The following is a 19,955-nucleotide window of genomic DNA, read 5'->3' as shown; positions in this document are numbered from 1 at the left end:
AGGAGGTAACAGGGGTATGCAGAGTGGATCTAGGGGCTCCATTGTGAACTAAAACAATGATAACTAACCTGAACAACAGTATACAAGGCATATTGACATTTGGGAGAGACATACAGCGAGGCATACAGTAATCACAGGTGTTGAATTGGGAAAGCTAGCTAAAAACAGTAGGCGAGGCTAATCAGCTAGCACAACAAACAGCAGGTAAAATGGCGTTGACTAGGCAACTGGGCCGACAGATAAACAAACAAGCAGAATGGGGTACCGTGATTAATGGACAGTCCAGCGTGCGTCAGCTATGTAGCCAAGAAATCAGTGTCCAGGGGGCAGCGGTGGATGGGCAGGGAAGCTGGGCTGGCGAGTGTTATCCAGGTTTTTTTTAAAAAAAAATTTTTTTTAAACTAACAATGACTAAATAGCTTGTAGCTAGTTAGCTGGTTAGCGTCTGGAGGTTCTTGAGTGTGTCATAAAAATAAATCAAAATTAAAAGTGATAGCGAATCCGTATCACAGTGGGTGAGGCAGGTTTCCGGAAGGTATAAACAAATAAAAATCAAAGAGAGATAGAAAGTAAATGGGTTCAGAAGTGTTTGGGATGAGGTGAGTCAGATGGTTAGCAGGCCTGTGCTAACAAGCTAACAGTTCGTAGGCCCGGGCTAGACAAGCTAGCCGTTAGCAGGCCGAATAGCAAGTAGGGAGATAGCGAGGGCTAGAGAGCTAACCTTTGGGGGACGTCGCGATGGGGTGAGTCTGTTTATTCCTCTTCTTGCGGTGGCATCGACAGACCGGTCGTGGGCCCGGGTAATTGTAGCCCAGGATTATGCTACAGGAGCTCTAGTGCGCTGGGTGAGCTGGAGACACAGCGTTTCAGAAAGCTCGCGGGCCTTGGCCAGCAGATGGATCTTTGGCGATGTCGCAACGAAAAGCCTGTTGAAACCACCTCGGACGATTATGTCGGCGGACCAGTCGTGATGGATCGGCGGCGCTCCGTGTCGGCAGTAAAGGGTCCAGGCCAATTGGCAAAAGAGGTATCGTTGGGCCTCTTCGGCTAGTCGGGAGATGGGCTTAGCTCAAGGCTAACTGTAGCTTGTTTTGGGCCAGAGACGTTGGCCAGGAGTAGCCACTGGAATTGCAGCTAGCTAGTTGCGATGATCCGGTGTAAAGGTTCAGAGCTTGCGGTAGGAATCCGGAGATGTGGTAGAGAAAGAGCAGTCTGATATGCTCTGGGTTGATGTCGCGCTGGTGTTCTAGTTAGCTTAGAAGACCGCTAGCAATGGCTAACTGAGTACGAGCTAGTAGCTAGTTGCTGGCTAGCTTCTGATGGTGGCTCCGGATCTAATGTAAAGTATAGAAAAGGCGGATCCGTACCACATTGGGTGATGCGGGTTGCAGGAGAGTATATTCAGCTCTAGTTTGAGAGTGAGATTAAAATATGTACGAAATATATACAGAAAAATAAACGAAGAAAACTATATTTACACTAGACAGGACGGGACGGGACAAGACAAACATACGTACGACTGCTACGCCATCTTGGATTCTGGACTGACCACCGCAATCTGGAGTACATCCGGGCAGCGAGGAGACTGAACCCTCGCCAGGCAAGGTGGGCTATGTTCTTTACCCGTTTTGTTTTCACTCTATCCTACAGACCAGGTTCCCAGAACGCTAAGGCAGACGCACTGTCCCGGATGTATGACATAGATGAGCGGTCCATGGATCAAACTCCCATACTTTCAGCCTCTTGCCTGGTGGCACCGGTGGTGTGGGAGTCTTCCTCCGAAGTCGGTCCCTCTACTTGATCGGGCGGCGTTCGGCGGTCGACGTCACCAGCTTTCTTGCCGCCGCCGATCCACTTTTCATTTTCCATTTGTTCTGTCTTTGTCTTACACACCTGGCTTCACTCAACAAATGACTTGTTTATTATGTAACCCTCTGTTCCCCATGTTGTGATTGTTTGTTGTAATTCTGTCCGTCTTTGTGGGCTCATGATTTACTTTGTATATCTTTTTGAGTAAAGAACTTTGATTACGCATATCTGCTGTACTGCGCCTGACTCTCTACACCTATGCTACACATAGGACCGTTACACATTAACTAATTGGGATCCATAACAAATACATAGCGGAGAAGGTACGGTGGGATTCGAAATGGTCGGTGATGCGTTCTGAGCCCTCTCCTGTACTCCCTGTTCACCCACGACTGCGTGGCCATGCACGCCTCCAACTCAATCATCAAGTTTGCGGACGACACAACAGTGGTAGGCTTGATTACCAACGACGACGAGACGGCCTACAGGGAGGAGGTGAGGGCCCTCGGAGTGTGGTGTCAGGAAAATAACCTCACACTCAACGTCAACAAAACTAAGGAGATGATTGTGGACTTCAGGAAACAGCAGAGGGAACACCCCCCTATCCACATCGATGGAACAGTAGTGGAGAGGGTAGCAAGTTTTAAGTTCCTCGGCATACACATCACAGACAAACTGAATTGGTCCACTCACACTGACAGCGTCGTGAAGAAGGTGCAGCAGCGCCTCTTCAACCTCAGGAGGCTGAAGAAATTCGGCTTGTCACCAAAAGCACTCACAAACTTCTACAGATGCACAATCGAGAGCATCCTGGCGGGCTGTATCACCGCCTGGTACGGCAACTGCTCCGTCCTCAACCGTAAGGCTCTCCAGAGGGTAGTGAGGTCTGCACAACGCATCACCGGGGGCAAACTACCTGCCCTCCAGGACACCTACACCACCCGATGTTACAGGAAGGCCATAAAGATCATCAAGGACATCAACCACCTGAGCCACTGCCTGTTCACCCCGCTATCATCCAGAAGGCGAGGTCAGTACAGGTGCATCAAAGCTGGGACCGAGAGACTGAAAAACAGCTTCTATCTCAAGGCCATCAGACTGTTATGTTAAACAGCCACCACTAACATTGAGTGGCTGCTGCCAACACACTGTCATTGACACTGACCCAACTCCAGCCACTTTAATAATGGGAATTGATGGGAAATGATGTAAATATATCACTAGCCACTTTAAACAATGCTACCTTATATAATGTTACTTACCCTACATTATTCATCTCATATGCATACGTATATACTGTACTCTATCATCGACTGCATCCTTATGTAATACATGTATCACTAGCCACTTTAACTATGCCACTTTGTTTACTTTGTCTACATACTCATCTCATATGTATATACTGTACTCGATACCATCTACTGTATGCTGCCCTGTACCATCACTCATTCATATATCCTTATGTACATATTCTTTATCCCCTTACACTGTGTATAAGACAGTAGTTTTGGAATTGTTAGTTAGATTACTTGTTGGTTATCACTGCATTGTCGGAACTAGAAGCACAAGCATTTCGCTACACTCGCATTAACATCTGCTAACCATGTGTATGTGACAAATACAATTTGATTTGGTTGATTTGATTTGATTTGATCTGGTTGTTAACTTGGCTTTCGAAGAATTTAGAAAGGCAGGGTAGGATAGATATAGGTCTATAACAGTTTGTGTCTAGAGTGTCTCCCCCTTTGAAGAGGGGGATGACCACGGCAGCTTTCCAATCTTTGGGAATCTCAGATGATACGAAAGACATGTTGAACAGACTAGTTATAGGGGTTGCAACAATTTCGGCAGATCATTTTAGGAAGAGAGAGTCCAGATTGTCTAGTCCTGCTGATTTGTAGGGGTCCAGATTTTGCAGCTCTTTCAGAACATCAGCTATCTGGATTTGGGTCTTGGTTCATGACTGTTACGTCAGTGCTGTTGTCTTTGTTCTATAGTATTTCAGCAGTAATGTCCTGTTCTCTTGGTTCTAGTGTTACATTAGTGCTGTTCTCTTGGTTCTCGTTTTACAACAGTAATGTCCTCTCGGTTCTAGTCTTACAGCAGTAATGTTCTCTTGGTTTTAGCGTGTTACAGCAGTAATGTCCTCTTGGTTTTAGTCTTACAGCAGTATTTTTCACTTGGTTCTAGAGTATTACAGCAGTAATGTACTGTTCTCTTGGTTCTTGTGTTATAGCAGTACTGTTCTCTTGGTTCTTTTTTTAAATATTTTTTTATTTCACCTTTATTTAACAAGGAAGGCTAGTTGAGAACAAGTTCTCATTTACAACTGCGACCTGGCCAAGATAAAGCATAGCAGTGTGAACAGACAACAACACAGAGTTACACATGGAGTAAACAATAAACAAGTCAATAACACAGTAGAAAAAAAAGAAAGAGTCTATATGCATTGTGTGCAAAAGGCATGAGGAGGTAGGTGAATAATTACAATTTAGCAGATTAACACTGGAGTGATAAATGATCAGATGGTCATGTGCAGGTAGAGATATTGGTGTGCAAAAGAGCAGAAAAGTAAATAAATAAAAACAGTATGGGGATGAGGTAGATAAATTGGGTGGGCTATTTACCGATGGACTATGTACAGTTGCAGCGATCGGTGAGCTGCTCAGATAGCAGATGTTTAAAGTTGGCGAAGGAGATAAAAGTCTCCAACTGCAGCGATTTTTACAATTCGTTCCAGTCACAGGCAGCAGAGAGCTGGAAGGAAAGGCGGCCAAATGAGGTGTTGGCTTTAAGGATGATCAGTGAGATACACCTGCTGGAGCGCGTGTTACGGGTGGGTGTTGCCATCGTGACCAGTGAACTGAGATAAGGCGGAGCTTTACCTAGCATGGACTTGTAGATGACCTGGAGCCAGTGGGTCTGGTGACGAATATGTAGCGAGGGCCAGCCGACTAGAGCATACAGGTCGCAGTGGTGGGTGGTATAAGGTGCTTTAGTAACAAAACGGGTGGCACTGTGATAAACTGCATCCAGTTTGCTGAGTAGAGTATTGGAAGCTATTTTGTAGATGACATCGCTGAAGTCGAGGATCGGTAGGATAGTCAGTTTTACTAGGGTAAGTTTGGCGGCGTGAGTGAAGGAGGCTTTGTTGCGATATAGAAAGCCGATCAGGGAATTGCCCGCAGCAAGAGCAACATCATTGATATATACAGAGAAATGAGTCGGCCTGAGAATTGAACCCTGTGGCACCCCCATAGAGACTGCCAGAGGACCGGACAACATACCTTCCGATTTGACACACTGAACTCTGTCTGCAAAGTAGTTGGTGAACCAGGTGACGTAGTCATTAGAAAAACCGAGGCTACTGAGTCTGCCGATAAGAATATGATGATTGACAGAGTCGAAAGCTTTGGCCAGGTCGATGAAGACGGCTGCACAGTACTGTCTTTTATCGATGGCGGTTATGATATCGTTTAGTACCTTGAGCGTGGCTGAGGTGCACCCGTGACCGGCTCGGAAACCATATTGCACAGCGGAGAAGGTACGGTGGGATTCGAGATGGTAAGTGATCTGTTTGTAGACTTGGCTTTCGAAGACCTTAGATAGGCAGGGCTGGATGGATATTCTGTAGGTCTATAACAGTTTGGGTCCAGGGTGTCTCCCCCTTTGAAGAGGGGGATGACCGCGGCAGCTTACCAATCCTTGGGCATCTCAGACGATACGAAAGAGAGGTTGAACAGGCTGGTAATAGGGGTTACGACAATGGCGGCGGATAGTTTCAGAAATAGAGGGTCCAGATTGTCAAGCTCAGCTGATTTGTGTGGGTCCAGGTTTTGCAGCTCTTTCAGAACATCTGCTGTCTGGATTTGGGTAAAGGTTCTTGTGTTACAGCAGTACTGTTCTCTTGGTTCTTGTGTTACAGCAGTACTGTTCACCTGGTTCTAGAGTGTTACAGCAGTACTGTTCTCTTGGTTCTTGTGTTACAACAGTACTGTTCACCTGGTTCTAGAGTGTTACAGCAGTAATCTACTGTTTTCTTGGTTATTGTGTTACAGCAGTACTGTTCTCTTGGTTCTTGTGTTACAGCAGTACTGTTCACGAGGTTCTAAAGTGTTACATCAGTACTATTCTCTTGGTTCTTGTGTTACAGCAGTACTGTTCACCTGGTTCTGGAATGTTACAGCAGTAATCTACTGTTCTCTTTGTTCTAGTGTTACAGCACTGCTGTTCTTTTGGTTCTACTTTTACAGCATTACTGTTCTCTTAATTCTAGCTTGTTACAGCAGTTATGTTCTCTTGCTTATATTTACCACAGTACTGTTCTCTTGGTTCTAGAGTGTTACTGCAGTAATGTACTGTTATTTTGGTTATTGTGTTACAGAAGTACTGTTGTCTTGGTTCAAGCATGTTACAGCAGTACTGTTCTCTTGGTTCTAGAGTGTTACAGCAGTACTGCTCTTTTAGTTCCAGCATGTTACTGCAGTAATGTTCTCTTGGTTCTAGGTCATTACAGCAGTAATGTTATCTTGGTTATTGTGTTACAGCAGTACTGTTCACCTGGTTCTAGAATGTTACAGCAGTAATCTGCTGTTGTCTTTGTTCTAGTGTTACAGCACTGCTGTTCTTTTGGTTCTACTTTTACAGCAGTTCTGTTCTCTTTGTTTTAGAATGTTAAAACAGTACTGTTCTCTTGGTTTTATCTTGTTACAGCAGTATTGTACTGTTATTTTGGTTATTGTGTTACAGCAGTTCTGTTCTCTTGGTTCTAGTGTTCCAGAAGTTATGTTCTCTTGGTTCTAGTGCTACAGCAGTATTGTACTGTTATCCTGGTTTTAGTGTTACAACAGTACTTTTCACTTTGTTTTCGAATGTTAAAACAGTACTGTTCTCTTGGTTTTATCTTGTTTCAGCAGTAATGTACTGTTGTTTTGGTTATTGTGTTACAGCAGAACTGTTTTCTTGGTTCTAGAGTGTTACAGCAGTACAGTTCTCTTGGTTCTTGCGTGTTACAGCAGTAATGTTCTCTTGGTTCTAGTGTTACAGCAGTACAGTTCTCTTGGTTCTAGTGTTACAGCAGTACAGTTCTCTTGATTCTAGTGTTACAGCAGTACAGTTCTCTTGGTTCTTGCGTGTTACAGCAGTAATGTTCTCTTGGTTCTAGTGTTACAGCAGTACAGTTCTCTTGGTTCTAGTGTTACAGCAGTATAGTTCTCTTGGTTCTTGCGTGTTACAGCAGTAATGTTCTCTTGGTTCTAGTGTTACTGAAGTACAGTTCTCTTGGTTTAACATTACAGCAGTAATGTACAGTTCTCTTGGTTCTAGTGTTACAGCAGTACAGATGTCCTGGTTCTAGACTGTTACAGCAGTACAGTTGTCCTGGTTCTAGACTGTTATAGCAGTACAGATGTCCTGGTTCTAGACTGTTACAGCAGTACAGTTCCCATGGTTCTAGTTTTACAGCACTACTGTACTCTTTGTACTCTCTGAAGTATTTTCGTCTTTGTTCTAGTGTTACAGCAGTACTGTTCTATTTGTTCTAGATTAATTACAGCAGTTCTGTTCTCTTAGTTCTTGCTTGTTTCTGTTCTCTTGCTTCTAGCGTGTTACAGCAGTACTGTTCTCATGGTTCCATCGTGTTACAGTAGTACTTTTCTCTTGGTTCTAAAAAATAAACAGTTACTTTACTTTTGTTTATTTGGTGTTCCTGTTCTCTTGGTTCTCTTGGTTCAGTACTTTTGTCTTGGTTCTAGTGTTACAGCAGTACTGTTCTTTTAGTTCTAGCATGTTACAGCAGTAACGTTATCTTGGTTCTAGCATGTAACAGCAGTACTGTTCTCTTGGTTCTTGCATGTTACAGTAGTACTGTTCTCTTGATTCTAGCTTGTTACAGCAGTACTGCTATCTTATCTTGGTTATAGTTACCACAGTACTGTTCTCTTGGTTCTAGAGTGTTACTGCAGTAATGTACTGTTATTTTGGTTACTGTGTTACAGTAGTACAGTTATTTTGGTTCTAGCATGTTACAGCAGTACTGTTCTCATGCTTCTAGCATGTTATCACAGTACTGTTCTCATGGTTCTAGCATGTTACCACAGTACTGTTCTCATGGTTCTTACAGTACTATTCTAGTGTATAAAAGCAGTAGTGTTCTCTTGGTTCTAGGGTGTTACAGCAGTACTGTTGTCTTGGTTCTAGATTATTACAGCAGTACTGTTCTTTTAGTTCTAGCATATTACAGCAGTAATGGTCTCTTGGTTCTAGATCATTACATCAGTAATGTTCTCTTGGATCTAGATCATTACAGCAGTAATGTTCTCTTGGTTCTAGAGTGTTACAGCAGTAGTGTTCTTTTAGTTTTATTTATTTTTTATTTTACCTTTATTTTACTAGGCAAGTCAGTTAAGAACAAATTCTTATTTTCAATGAGTGGGTTAACTGCCTGTTCAGGGGCAGAACGACAGATTTGTACCTTGTTAGCTCGGGGATTCGAACTTGCAACCTTTCGGTTACTAGTCCAACGCTCTAACCACTAGGCTACCCTGCCGCCTGTTCTAGCATGTTACAGCAGTAATGTTCTCTTGGTTCTAGAGTGTTACAGCAGTAATGTTCTCTTGGTTCTAGAGTGTTCCAGCAGTAATGTTATCTTAGTTCAGTATGTTATAGCAGTAATGTTTTTACTTTTGTCTTGGTTCTAGCCTGTTACAGCAGTACTGATGTGGCCAACCTCTACCTGGCCAAGGGCAGCGCCAAGTCTCTTCATGACATGATCATCTACCAATCACAGACCATCTACCCTCTGTGGAACAACATGGTGCACGCTGTCAGGTGGCTAAACAACAATACAACACCAGATGCTGAATGAAGATGTACTCCCAACTGAATACTAACGTCATGTTCATCTACCTCACATAAACCATTACATTACAACAGTTTAACAGGGTTATGTTATAAGAGAAGAATTTCATGTTCATCTACCTCACATAAACCGTTACATTACAACAGTTTAACAGGGTTACGTTATAAGAGAAGAATTTCATGTTCATATACCTCACATAAACCGTTACATTGCATCAGTTAAGCAGGGTTATGTTTTCATATGCTTCTCAGCTGACGGTCATTGTGTTTGATGTTTTACAGAGAGGGGAAGAACCAAAATGAAAAAACATTTGGCATCTCACCTGAAGACATCTTCCAAACCATCTACAGGTTGGTGGACTGTATCATCTTTATGAAGGAAGTAGAGGAATTATATAACTTCAAATATATCCTAGTATGGGTTAGGTTGGGTTAGAGTTAGTATGGGTTAGGGTTATCAAATCAAATCACATTTTATTTGTCACATAAACATGGTTAGCTGATGTTAATGCAAGTGTAGCGAAATGCTTGTGCTGGAGGCGTGCATGGCCACGCGGGTGAACAGGGAGTACAGGAGAGGGCTGAGAACGCACCCTTGTGGGGCCCCAGTGTTGAGGATCAGCGGGGTGGAGATGTTGTTTTCTACCCTCACCACCTGGGGGTGGCCTGTCAGGAAGACCAGGACCCAGTTACACAGGGCGGGGTCAAGACCCAGGGTCTCGTGCTTGATGACGAGTTTGGAGTGTACTATGGCGTTAAATGCTGAGCTGTAGTCGATGAACAGCATTCGTACATAGGTATTCCTCTTGTCCAAATGGGTTAGGGCAGTGTGATTTTATTGCGTCATCTGTGGACCTATTGGGGCGGTAAGCAAATTGGAGTGGGTCTAGGGTGTCAGGTAGGGTGGAGGTGATATGGTCCTTGACTAGTCTCTCAAAGCACTTCATGATGACAGAAGTGAGTGCTACAGGGCGATAGTCATTTAGCTCAGTAACCTTCGCTTTCTTGGGAACAGGAACAATGATGGCCCTCTTGAAGCATGTGGGAACAGCAGACTGGGATTAGGATTGATTGAATATGTCCGTAAACACACCAGTCAGATGGTCATGCTCTGAGGATGCGGCTGGGGATGCAGTCTGGGCCGGCAGCCCTACGAGGATTAACACGTTTAGATGTTTTAATCACGTTGACTGCAGTGAAGGAGAGCCCGCAGGTTTTGGTAGCGGGCCGTGTCAGCGGCACTGTATTGTCCTCAAAGCGAGCAAAGAAGTTGTTCAGTTTGTCTGGGAGCAAGACATAGTGGTTTCCGGTCACCTTGCCCTGACTAAAAGCAGTGGTTCACGCTTTCAGTTTTGCGCGAATGCTGCCATCAATCCACAGTTTCTGGTTGGGGAATGTTTTAATAGACGCTGTGGGTACAACATCACCGATGCACTTGCTAATAAACTCGCTCACCGAATCAGCGTATTCATCAATGTTATTGTTCGACGCTATGCGGAACATATCCCAGTCCACGTGTTTGACGCAATCTTGAAGCGTGGAATCCGATTGGTCGGACCATTGTTGAACAGACCAGAGCACGGGCGCTTCCTGTTTTAGTTTCTGTCTATAGGCTGGGAGCAACAAAATGGAGTCGTGGTCAGATTTCCCGAAAGGAGGGCGGGGGAGGGCTTTATATGCATCGCAGAACTTATAATAACAATGATCCAGGATTTTGCCAGCCCGGGTCGCACATTCGATATGCTGATAAAATTTAGGGAGCCTTGTTTTCAGAGTAGCCTTGTTAAAATCCCCAGCTACAATGAATGCAGCCTCAGGATGTGTGGTTTCCAGTTTACATAGAGTCAAATGAAGTTCTTTCAGGGCCGTCGATGTGTCTGCTTGGGGGGGATATACACAACTGTGATTATGGTCGAAGAGAATTCTCTTGGTAGATAATGCAGTCGCCATTTCATTGTAAGGAATTCTAAGTCAGGTGAACAAAAGGACTTCCTGTATGTTGTTATGATCACACCACGTCTCATTAATCATAAGGCATGCACCCCCGCCCTTCTTCTTACCAGAGAGATGTTAGTTTCTGTTGGCGCGATGTGTGAAGAAACCAGGTGGCCGTACCGACTCTGATGATGTATCCCGAGTGAACCATGTTTCTGTGAAACAAAGAATGTTACAATCTCTGATGTCTCTCTGGAAGGCAGCCCTTGCTAGAATTTCATCTACCTTGTTGTCAAGAGACTGGACATTGGCGAGTAGTATACTCAGGAGCGGTGCGCGATGTGCCCGTCTACGGAGCCTGACCAGAAGACCGCTTCGTCTGCCTCTTCTGCGGTGCCGTTGTTTTGGGTCGCCGGCTGGGATCCGATTCATTGTCCTCGGTGGTGGACCAAACAGAGGATCCGCTTCGGGAAAAGGATAGGTTAGAGTTAGGTTGGGTTAGGGTTAGTATGGGTTGGGATGGGTTAGGGTTAGGATGGGTTAGAGTTAATATGGGTTAGAGTTAATATGGGTTAGAGTTAGTATGGGTTAGAGTTAGTATGGGTTAGGGTTAGTATGGGTGAGGGTTTGGATGGGTTAGAGTTAGTATGGGTTAGAGTTAGTATGGGTTAGGGTTAGTATGGGCTGGGATGGATTAAGGTTAGGTTGGGTTAGAGTTAGTATGGGTTAGAGTTAGTATGGGTTAGAGTTAGTATGGGTTAGAGTTAGTATGGGTTAGAGTTAGTATGGGTTAGGGTTTGGATGGGTTAGAGTTAGGATGGGTTAGGGTTTGGATGGGTTTGGGTTAGTATGGGCTGGAATGGGTTAAGGTTAGGATGGGTTAGAGTTAGGTTGGGTTAGGGTGGGTTAGGGTTTGGATGGGTTAGGGTTTGGATTGGTTGGGGTTAGGTTGGGTTAGAGTTAGTATGGGTTGGGATGGGTTAAGGTTAGGTTGGGTTAGTTAGTATGGGTTAGAGTTAGTATGGGCTGGGATGGGTTAAGGTTAGGATGGGTTAGGGTTAGAATGGGTTAGGGTTAGTATGGGTTAGGGTTTGGATGGGTTAGAGTTAGTATGGGTTAGGGTTAGTATGGGTTAGGGTTAGTATGGGTTAGGGTTAGTATGGGTTAGAGTTAGTATGGGTTAGGGTTAGTATGGGTTAGGGTTTGGATGGGTTGGGATGGGATGGGTTAGGATGGGTTAGAGTTAATATGGGTTTGAGTTAGTATGGGTTAGGGTTAGTATGGGCTGGGATGGGTTAAGGTTAGGTTGGGTAGGAGTTAGTATGGGTGAGGGTTTGGATGGGTTAGAGTTAGTATGGGTTAGAGTTAGTATGGGTTAGGGTTAGTATGGGTGAGGGTTTGGATGGGTTAGAGTTAGTATGGGTTAGAGTTAGTATGGGTTAGGGTTAGTATGGGCTGGGATGGATTAAGGTTAGGTTGGGTTAGAGTTATTATGGGTTAGAGTTAGTATGGGTTAGAGTTAGTATGGGTTAGAGTTAGTATGGGTTAGAGTTAGTATGGGTTAGGGTTTGGATGGGTTAGAGTTAGTATGGGTTAGGATGGGTTAGGGTTTGGATGGGTTTGGGTTAGTATGGGCTGGGATTGGTTAAGGTTAGGATGGGTTAGAATTAGGTTGGGTTAGGGTGGGTTAGGGTTTGGATGGGTTAGGGTTTGGATTGGTTGGGGTTAGGTAGGGTTAGAGTTAGTATGGGTTGGGATGGGTTAAGGTTAGGTTGGGTTAGCTAGTATGGGTTAGAGTTAGTATGGGCTGGGATGGGTTAAGGTTAGGATGGGTTAGGGTTAGAATGGGTTAGGGTTAGTATGGGTTAGGGTTTGGATGGGTTAGAGTTAGTATGGGTTAGGGTTAGTATGGGTTAGGGTTAGTATGGGTTAGGGTTAGTATGGGTTAGGGTTAGTATGGGTTAGGGTTAGTATGGGTTAGGGTTTGGATGGGTTGGGATGGGATGGGTTAGGATGGGTTAGAGTTAATATGGGTTTGAGTTAGTATGGGTTAGGGTTAGTATGGGCTGGGATGGGTTAAGGTTAGGTTGGGTAGGAGTTAGTATGGGTGAGGGTTTGGATGGGTTAGAGTTAGTATGGGTTAGAGTTAGTATGGGTTAGGGTTAGTGAGGGTTTGGATGGGTTAGAGTTAGTATGGGTTAGAGTTAGTATGGGTTAGGGTTAGTATGGGCTGGGATGGATTAAGGTTAGGTTGGGTTAGAGTTAGTATGGGTTAGAGTTAGTATGGGTTAGAGTTAGTATGGGTTAGAGTTAGTATGGGTTAGGATGGGTTAGGGTTTGGATGGGTTAGAGTTAGTATGGGTTAGGATGGGTTAGAGTTAGTATGGGTTAGTATGGGTTAGGGTTTGGATGAGTTAGAGTTAGTATGGGTTAGGATGGGTTAGGGTTTGGATGGGTTAGAGTTAGTATGGGTTAGGATGGGTTAGGGTTTGGATGGGTTAGGGTTTGGATGGGTTAGGGTTTGGATGGGTTAGGGTTTGGATTGGTTAGAGTTAGTATGGGTTAGGATGGGTTAAGGTTAGGTTGGGTTAGAGTTAGTATGGGTTAGAGTTAGTATGGGTTAGGATGGGTTAGGGTTTGGATGGGTTAGAGTTAGTATGGGTTAGGATGGGTTAGGGTTTGGATGGGTTAGGGTTTGGATGGGTTAGGGTTAGGATGGGTTAGGGTTTGGATGGGTTAGGGTTTGGATGGGTTAGGGTTTGGATTGGTTAGAGTTAGTATGGGTTAGGATGGGTTAAGGTTAGGTTGGGTTAGTTAGTATGGGTTAGAGTTAGGTTGGTATGGGTTAGAGTTAGGTTGGGTTAGGTTAGTATAGGTTAGAGTTAGGTTGGGTTAGGTTAGTATAGGTTAGGGTTAGTATGGGTTGGGAAGGGTTAAGGTTAGGATGGGTTAGAGTTAGTATGGGTTAGGATAGGTTAAGGTTAGGTTGGGTTAGAGTTAGGATGTGTTAGTGTTAGGATGGGAGGCCAAGACATTAATCTCCTTTTTGTGCTTTAAATCAGCTAAAGCTCCATTGAACATTTTGCCTTGGGGGGTTTAGGGTTGGGGTAAGGGTAAGGGTTAACATTTTGCCGTGAAGGGTTTGGGGTTGGGTTTAGGGTTAACAATTTGCCTTGAGGGGTTGGGGGTTGGGTTAGGGTTAACAATTTGCCTTGAGGGGTTGGGGGTTGGGTTAGGGTTAACAATTTGCCTTGAGGGGTTGGGGGTTGGGTTTAGGGTTAACAATTTGCCTTGAGGGGTTTGGGGTTGGGTTTAGGGTTAACAATTTGCCTTGAGGGGTTTGGGGTTGGGTTTAGGGTTAACAATTTGCCTTGAGGGGTTTAGGGTTGGGCTTAGGGTTAACAATTTGCTTCGAGGGGTTTAGGGTTGGGTTTAGGGTTAACAATTTGTCTTGAGAGGTTTGGGTTTAGGGTTAACAATTTGCCTTGAGGGGTTGGGGGTTGGGCTTAGGGTTAACAATTTGCCTTGAAGGGTTGGGGGTTGGGTTTAGGGTTAACAATTTGCCTTTAGGGTTTTAGGGTTGGGCTTAGGGTTAACAATTTGCCTTGAGGGGTTGGGGGTTGGGCTTAGGGTTAACAATTTGCCTTGAGGGGTTGGGGGTTGGGCTTAGGGTTAACAATTTGCCTTGAGGGGTTGGGGGTTGGGGTTAGGGTTAACAATTTGCCTTGAGGGGTTGGGGGTTGGGCTTAGGGTTAACAATTTGCCTTGAGGGGTTGGGGGTTGGGCTTAGGGTTAACAATATACCTTGAGGGGTTTAGTGTTTTTATCTGAGGGTTCTGTGCTCTGAAAGTCTCCCTCACTGCCAGTTCATTCTGTGTTACAGATAGAAGGAGATTCAACATTTATTCACTGGACATAATACAATAGAATATTATGAATTCAGTTTTCCCCCTCAATAAATAATTTAATAGTTTGCATTAACTATAATGACATTTGGAAACATGTATTATATATTGCAACAGGTTCTCGTGAGAATAGTAGCATTGCAATAACCATGCAAGTATAGACAGTATCTATATAGATCTATATAGATCTATCTCTATAGGAGAGGATCATTATGGTTCCAGACAGGGCCTCAGTCAGAGACAGTATATATATAGATCTATATTAGAGGATCATTATGGTTCCAGACAGGGCCTCAGTCAGAGACAGTATATATATAGATCTATAGTAGAGGATCATTATGGTTCCAGACAGGGCCTCAGTCAGAGACAGTATATATATAGATCTATATTAGAGGATCATTATGGTTCCAGACAGGGCCTCAGTCAGAGACAGTATATATATAGATCTATAGTAGAGGATCATTATGGTTTCAGACATAACACACAATGGAAGCTTTAGCTGTAGTCCAGACCACTGGTCCTCCTGGTAGTTTAACTACAATGTTAGCTGGAGGCCAGAACACTGGTCCTCCTGGTAGTTTAACTACAATGTTAGCTGTAGGCCAGACCACTGGTCCTCCTGGTAGTTTAACTACAATGTTAGCTGTAGGTTAAAACACTGGTCCTCCTGGTAGTTTAACTACAATGTTAGCTGTAGTCCAGAACACTGGTCCTCCTGGTAGTTTAACTACAATGTTAGCTGTAGGCCAGAACACTGGTCCTCCTGGTAGTTTAACTACAATGTTAGCTGTAGGCCAGAACACTGGTCCTCCTGGTAGTTTAACTACAATGTTAGCTGGAGGCCAGAACACTGGTCCTCCTGGTAGTTTAACTACAATGTTAGCTGGAGGCCAGAACACTGGTCCTCCTGGTAGTTTAACTACAATGTTAGCTGGAGGCCAGGACACTGGTCCTCCTGGTAGTTTAACTACAATGTTAGCTGGAGGCCAGAACACTGGTCCTCCTGGTAGTTTAACTACAATGTTAGCTGTAGTCCAAAACACTGGTCCTCCTGGTAGTTTAACTACAATGTTAGCTGTAGTCCAGAACACTGGTCCTCCTGGTAGTTTAACTACAATGTTAGCTGTAGTCCAGAACACTGGTCCTCCTGGTAGTTTAACTACAATGTTAGCTGTAGGTTAAAACACTGGTCCTCCTGGTAGTTTAACTACAATGTTAGCTGTAGGTTAAAACACTGGTCCTCCTGGTAGTTTAACTACAATGTTAGCTGTAGGTCAGAACACTGGTCCTCCTGGTAGTTTAACTACAATGTTAGCTGTAGGTTAAAACACTGGTCCTCCTGGTAGTTTAACTACAATGTTAGCTGTAGTCCAGAACACTGGTCCTCCTGGTAGTTTAACTACAATGTTAGCTGTAGTCCAGAACACTGGTCCTCCTGGTAGTTTAACTACAATGTTAGCTGTAGGTTAAAACACTGGTCCTCCTGGTAGTTTAACTACAATGTTAGCTGTAGGTCAGAACACTGGTCCTCCTGGTAGTTTAACTACAATGTTAGCTGTAGGTTAAAACACTGGTCCTCCTGGTAGTTTAACTACAATGTTAGCTGTAGTCCAGAACACTGGTCCTCCTGGTAGTTTAACTACAATGTTAGCTGTAGGTCAGAACACTGGTCCTCCTGGTAGTTTAACTACAGTGTTAGCTGGAGGTCAGAACACTGGTCCTCCTGGTAGTTTAACTACAATGTTAGCTGTAGTCCAGAACACTGGTCCTCCTGGTAGTTTAACTACAATGTTAGCTGTAGGTTAAAACACTGGTCCTCCTGGTAGTTTAACTACAATGTTAGCTGTAGTCCAGAACACTGGTCCTCCTGGTAGGTTAACTACAATGTTAGCTGTCGTCCAGAACACTGGTCCTCCTGGTAGTTTAACTACAATGTTAGCTGTAGGCCAGACCACTGGTCCTCCTGGTAGTTTAACTACAATGTTAGCTGTAGGTTAAAACACTGGTCCTCCTGGTAGTTTAACTACAATGTTAGCTGTAGTCCAGAACACTGGTCCTCCTGGTAGTTTAACTACAATGTTAGCTGGAGGTCAGAACACTGGTCCTCCTGGTAGTTTAACTACAATGTTAGCTGTAGGCCAGAACACTGGTCCTCCTGGTAGTTTAACTACAATGTTAGCTGGAGGCCAGAACACTGGTCCTCCTGGTAGTTTAACTACAATGTTAGCTGGAGGCCAGAACACTGGTCCTCCTGGTAGTTTAACTACAATGTTAGCTGGAGGCCAGGACACTGGTCCTCCTGGTAGTTTAACTACAATTTTAGCTGGAGGCCAAAACACTGGTCCTCCTGGTAGTTTAACTACAATGTTAGCTGTAGTCCAAAACACTGGTCCTCCTGGTAGTTTAACTACAATGTTAGCTGTAGTCCAGAACACTGCTCCTCCTGGTAGTTTAACTACAATGTTAGCTGGAGGCCAGAACACTGGTCCTCCTGGTAGTTTAACTACAATGTTAGCTGTAGGTTAAAACACTGGTCCTCCTGGTAGTTTAACTACAATGTTAGCTGTAGTCCAGAACACTGGTCCTCCTGGTAGTTTAACTACAATGTTATCTGTAGGTTAAAACACTGGTCCTCCTGGTAGTTTAACTACAATGTTAGCTGTAGTCCAGAACACTGGTCCTCCTGGTAGTTTAACTACAATGTTAGCTGTAGTCCAGAACACTGGTCCTCCTGGTAGTTTAACTACAATGTTAGCTGTAGGTTAAAACACTGGTCCTCCTGGTAGTTTAACTACAATGTTAGCTGTAGGTCAGAACACTGGTCCTCCTGGTAGTTTAACTACAATGTTAGCTGTAGGTTAAAACACTGGTCCTCCTGGTAGTTTAACTACAATGGTAGCTGTAGTCCAGAACACTGGTCCTCCTGGTAGTTTAACTACAATGTTAGCTGTAGGTCAGAACACTGGTACTCCTGGTAGTTTAACTACAGTGTTAGCTGGAGGTCAGAACACTGGTCCTCCTGGTAGTTTAACTACAATGTTAGCTGTAGTCCAGAACACTGGTCCTCCTGGTAGTTTAACTACAATGTTAGCTGTAGGTTAAAACACTGGTCATCCTGGTAGTTTAACTACAATGTTAGCTGTAGTCCAGAACACTGGTCCTCCTGGTAGTTTAACTACAATGTTAGCTGTAGTCCAGAACACTGGTCCTCCTGGTAGTTTAACTACAATGTTAGCTGTAGGCCAGAACACTGGTCCTCCTGGTAGTTTAACTACAATGTTAGCTGGAGGCCAGAACACTGGTCCTCCTGGTAGTTTAACTACAATGTTAGCTGGAGGCCAGAACACTGGTCCTCCTGGTAGTTTAACTACAATGTTAGCTGGAGGCCAGAACACTGGTCCTCCTGGTAGTTTAACTACAATGTTAGCTGGAGGCCAGAACACTGGTCCTCCTGGTAGTTTAACTACAATGTTAGCTGTAGTCCAAAACACTGGTCCTCCTGGTAGTTTAACTACAATGTTAGCTGTAGTCCAGAACACTGCTCCTCCTGGTAGTTTAACTACAATGTTAGCTGGAGGCCAGAACACTGGTCCTCCTGGTAGTTTAACTACAATGTTAGCTGTAGGTTAAAACACTGGTCCTCCTGGTAGTTTAACTACAATGTTAGCTGTAGTCCAGAACACTGGTCCTCCTGGTAGTTTAACTACAATGTTAGCTGTAGGTTAAAACACTGGTCCTCCTGGTAGTTTAACTACAATGTTAGCTGTAGTCCAGAACACTGGTCCTCCTGGTAGTTTAACTACAATGTTAGCTGTAGGTCAGAACACTGGTCCTCCTGGTAGTTTAACTACAGTGTTAGCTGGAGGCCAGAACACTGCTCCTCCTGGTAGTTTAACTACAATGTTAGCTGTAGGTCAGAACACTGGTCCTCCTGGTAGTTTAACTACAATGTTAGCTGTAGGTCAGAACACTGGTCCTCCTGGTAGTTTAACTACAATGTTAGCTGTAGGTCAGAACACTGGTCCTCCTGGTAGTTTAACTACAAGGTTAGCTGTAGGTCAGAACACTGGTCCTCCTGGTAGTTTAACTACAAGGTTAGCTGTAGGTCAGAACACTGCTCCTCCTGGTAGTTTAACTACAATGTTAGCTGTAGGTCAGAACACTGGTCCTCCTGGTAGTTTAACTACAAGGTTAGCTGTAGGTCAGAACACTGCTCCTCCTGGTAGTTTAACTACAATGTTAGCTGTAGGTCAGAACACTGGTCCTCCTGGTAGTTTAACTACAAAGTTAGCTGTAGGTTAAAACACTGGTCCTCCTGGTAGTTTAACTACAATGTTAGCTGTAGTCCAGAACACTGGTCCTCCTGGTAGTTTAACTACAATGTTAGCTGTAGGTTAAAACACTGGTCCTCCTGGTAGTTTAACTACAATGTTAGCTGTAGTCCAGAACACTGGTCCTCCTGGTAGTTTAACTACAATGTTAGCTGTAGTCCAGAACACTGGTCCTCCTGGTAGTTTAACTACAATGTTAGCTGTAGGTTAAAACACTGGTCCTCCTGGTAGTTTAACTACAATATTAGCTGTAGGTCAGAACACTGGTCCTCCTGGTAGTTTAACTACAATGTTAGCTGTAGTCCAGAACACTGGTCCTCCTGGTAGTTTAACTACAATGTTAGCTGTAGGTTAAAACACTGGTCCTCCTGGTAGTTTAACTACAGTGTTAGCTGGAGGCCAGACCACTGGTCCTCCTGGTAGTTTAACTACAGTGTTAGCTGTAGGTCAGAACACTGGTCCTCCTGGTAGTTTAAACATTCAGGAGCCTTACTGCTATTGGGACAAATGATTGTTTGTCCTATATCTTTTGTCCCCCGGTACCCTGTAATGTCACCTTGAGGGGAGCAGCTCAAACCCCTGGTAAAGAGGATATTCTTGCAGTCCATCAGTACCTTGTGGGGTTTTGTGAAGGCAGCTGTCTACTGTTTCAGGTCAGAGGAGGAGATGCTGAAGTTTATGGGTCTGATGAACTCAACATGGATCCTGGATGGACACGACATCGTCACAGCCTTCAACCTCTCCTGCTTTAAGGCCATGGTGGACCTTGGAGGTAGGTGACCATAAAACAAACCCTGACCCTGAACCTAGACCTGAACCTGAACCTAACCCTGAACCTAACCCTGACCCTGACCCTGAACCTAGCCATGAACCTAACCCTAACCCCATAACCCTAACCCTGACCCTAACCCTGACCCTAACCCCATAACCCTAACACTAAAACTAACCCAAACCCTAACCCCATAACCCTGTCCCTAACACTAACCCAAACCCTAACCCCATAACCCTAACCTAACCCCATAACCCTAACCCTAACCCTAACCCAAACCCTGACCCTGACCCTGACCCTAACCCTAACCCTAACCCCATAACCCTCACCCTAACACTAACCCAAACC

The 19,955-nt window shown here is 44.3% G+C and overlaps 1 protein-coding gene across 1 annotated transcript in view; it reads left to right on the top strand.

Moving 5' to 3' along the window:
• Nucleotides 1–19,610, top strand: part of LOC118370446 (acetylserotonin O-methyltransferase-like) — a gene marked incomplete at its 3' end in the record, with an annotated part of 43,181 nt that extends 23,571 nt beyond the window's left edge. Inside the window, exons 4-6 of the mRNA XM_052495805.1 lie at nucleotides 8,508–8,637; nucleotides 8,950–9,018; nucleotides 19,492–19,610. Of these exons, the coding sequence (XP_052351765.1) occupies nucleotides 8,508–8,637; nucleotides 8,950–9,018; nucleotides 19,492–19,610 (318 nt within the window). The remainder of the gene's footprint in view (nucleotides 1–8,507; nucleotides 8,638–8,949; nucleotides 9,019–19,491) is intronic.
• Nucleotides 19,611–19,955: the final 345 nt, after the last annotated feature.

The sequence above is a fragment of the Oncorhynchus keta genome, chromosome 35, assembly GCF_023373465.1.
Source record: "Oncorhynchus keta strain PuntledgeMale-10-30-2019 chromosome 35, Oket_V2, whole genome shotgun sequence".
Lineage (NCBI taxonomy): Eukaryota > Metazoa > Chordata > Actinopteri > Salmoniformes > Salmonidae > Oncorhynchus > Oncorhynchus keta.
The sequence above is the reverse complement of the archived record's forward strand: the minus strand, read 5'-3'. Positions and strand labels throughout refer to the sequence as shown.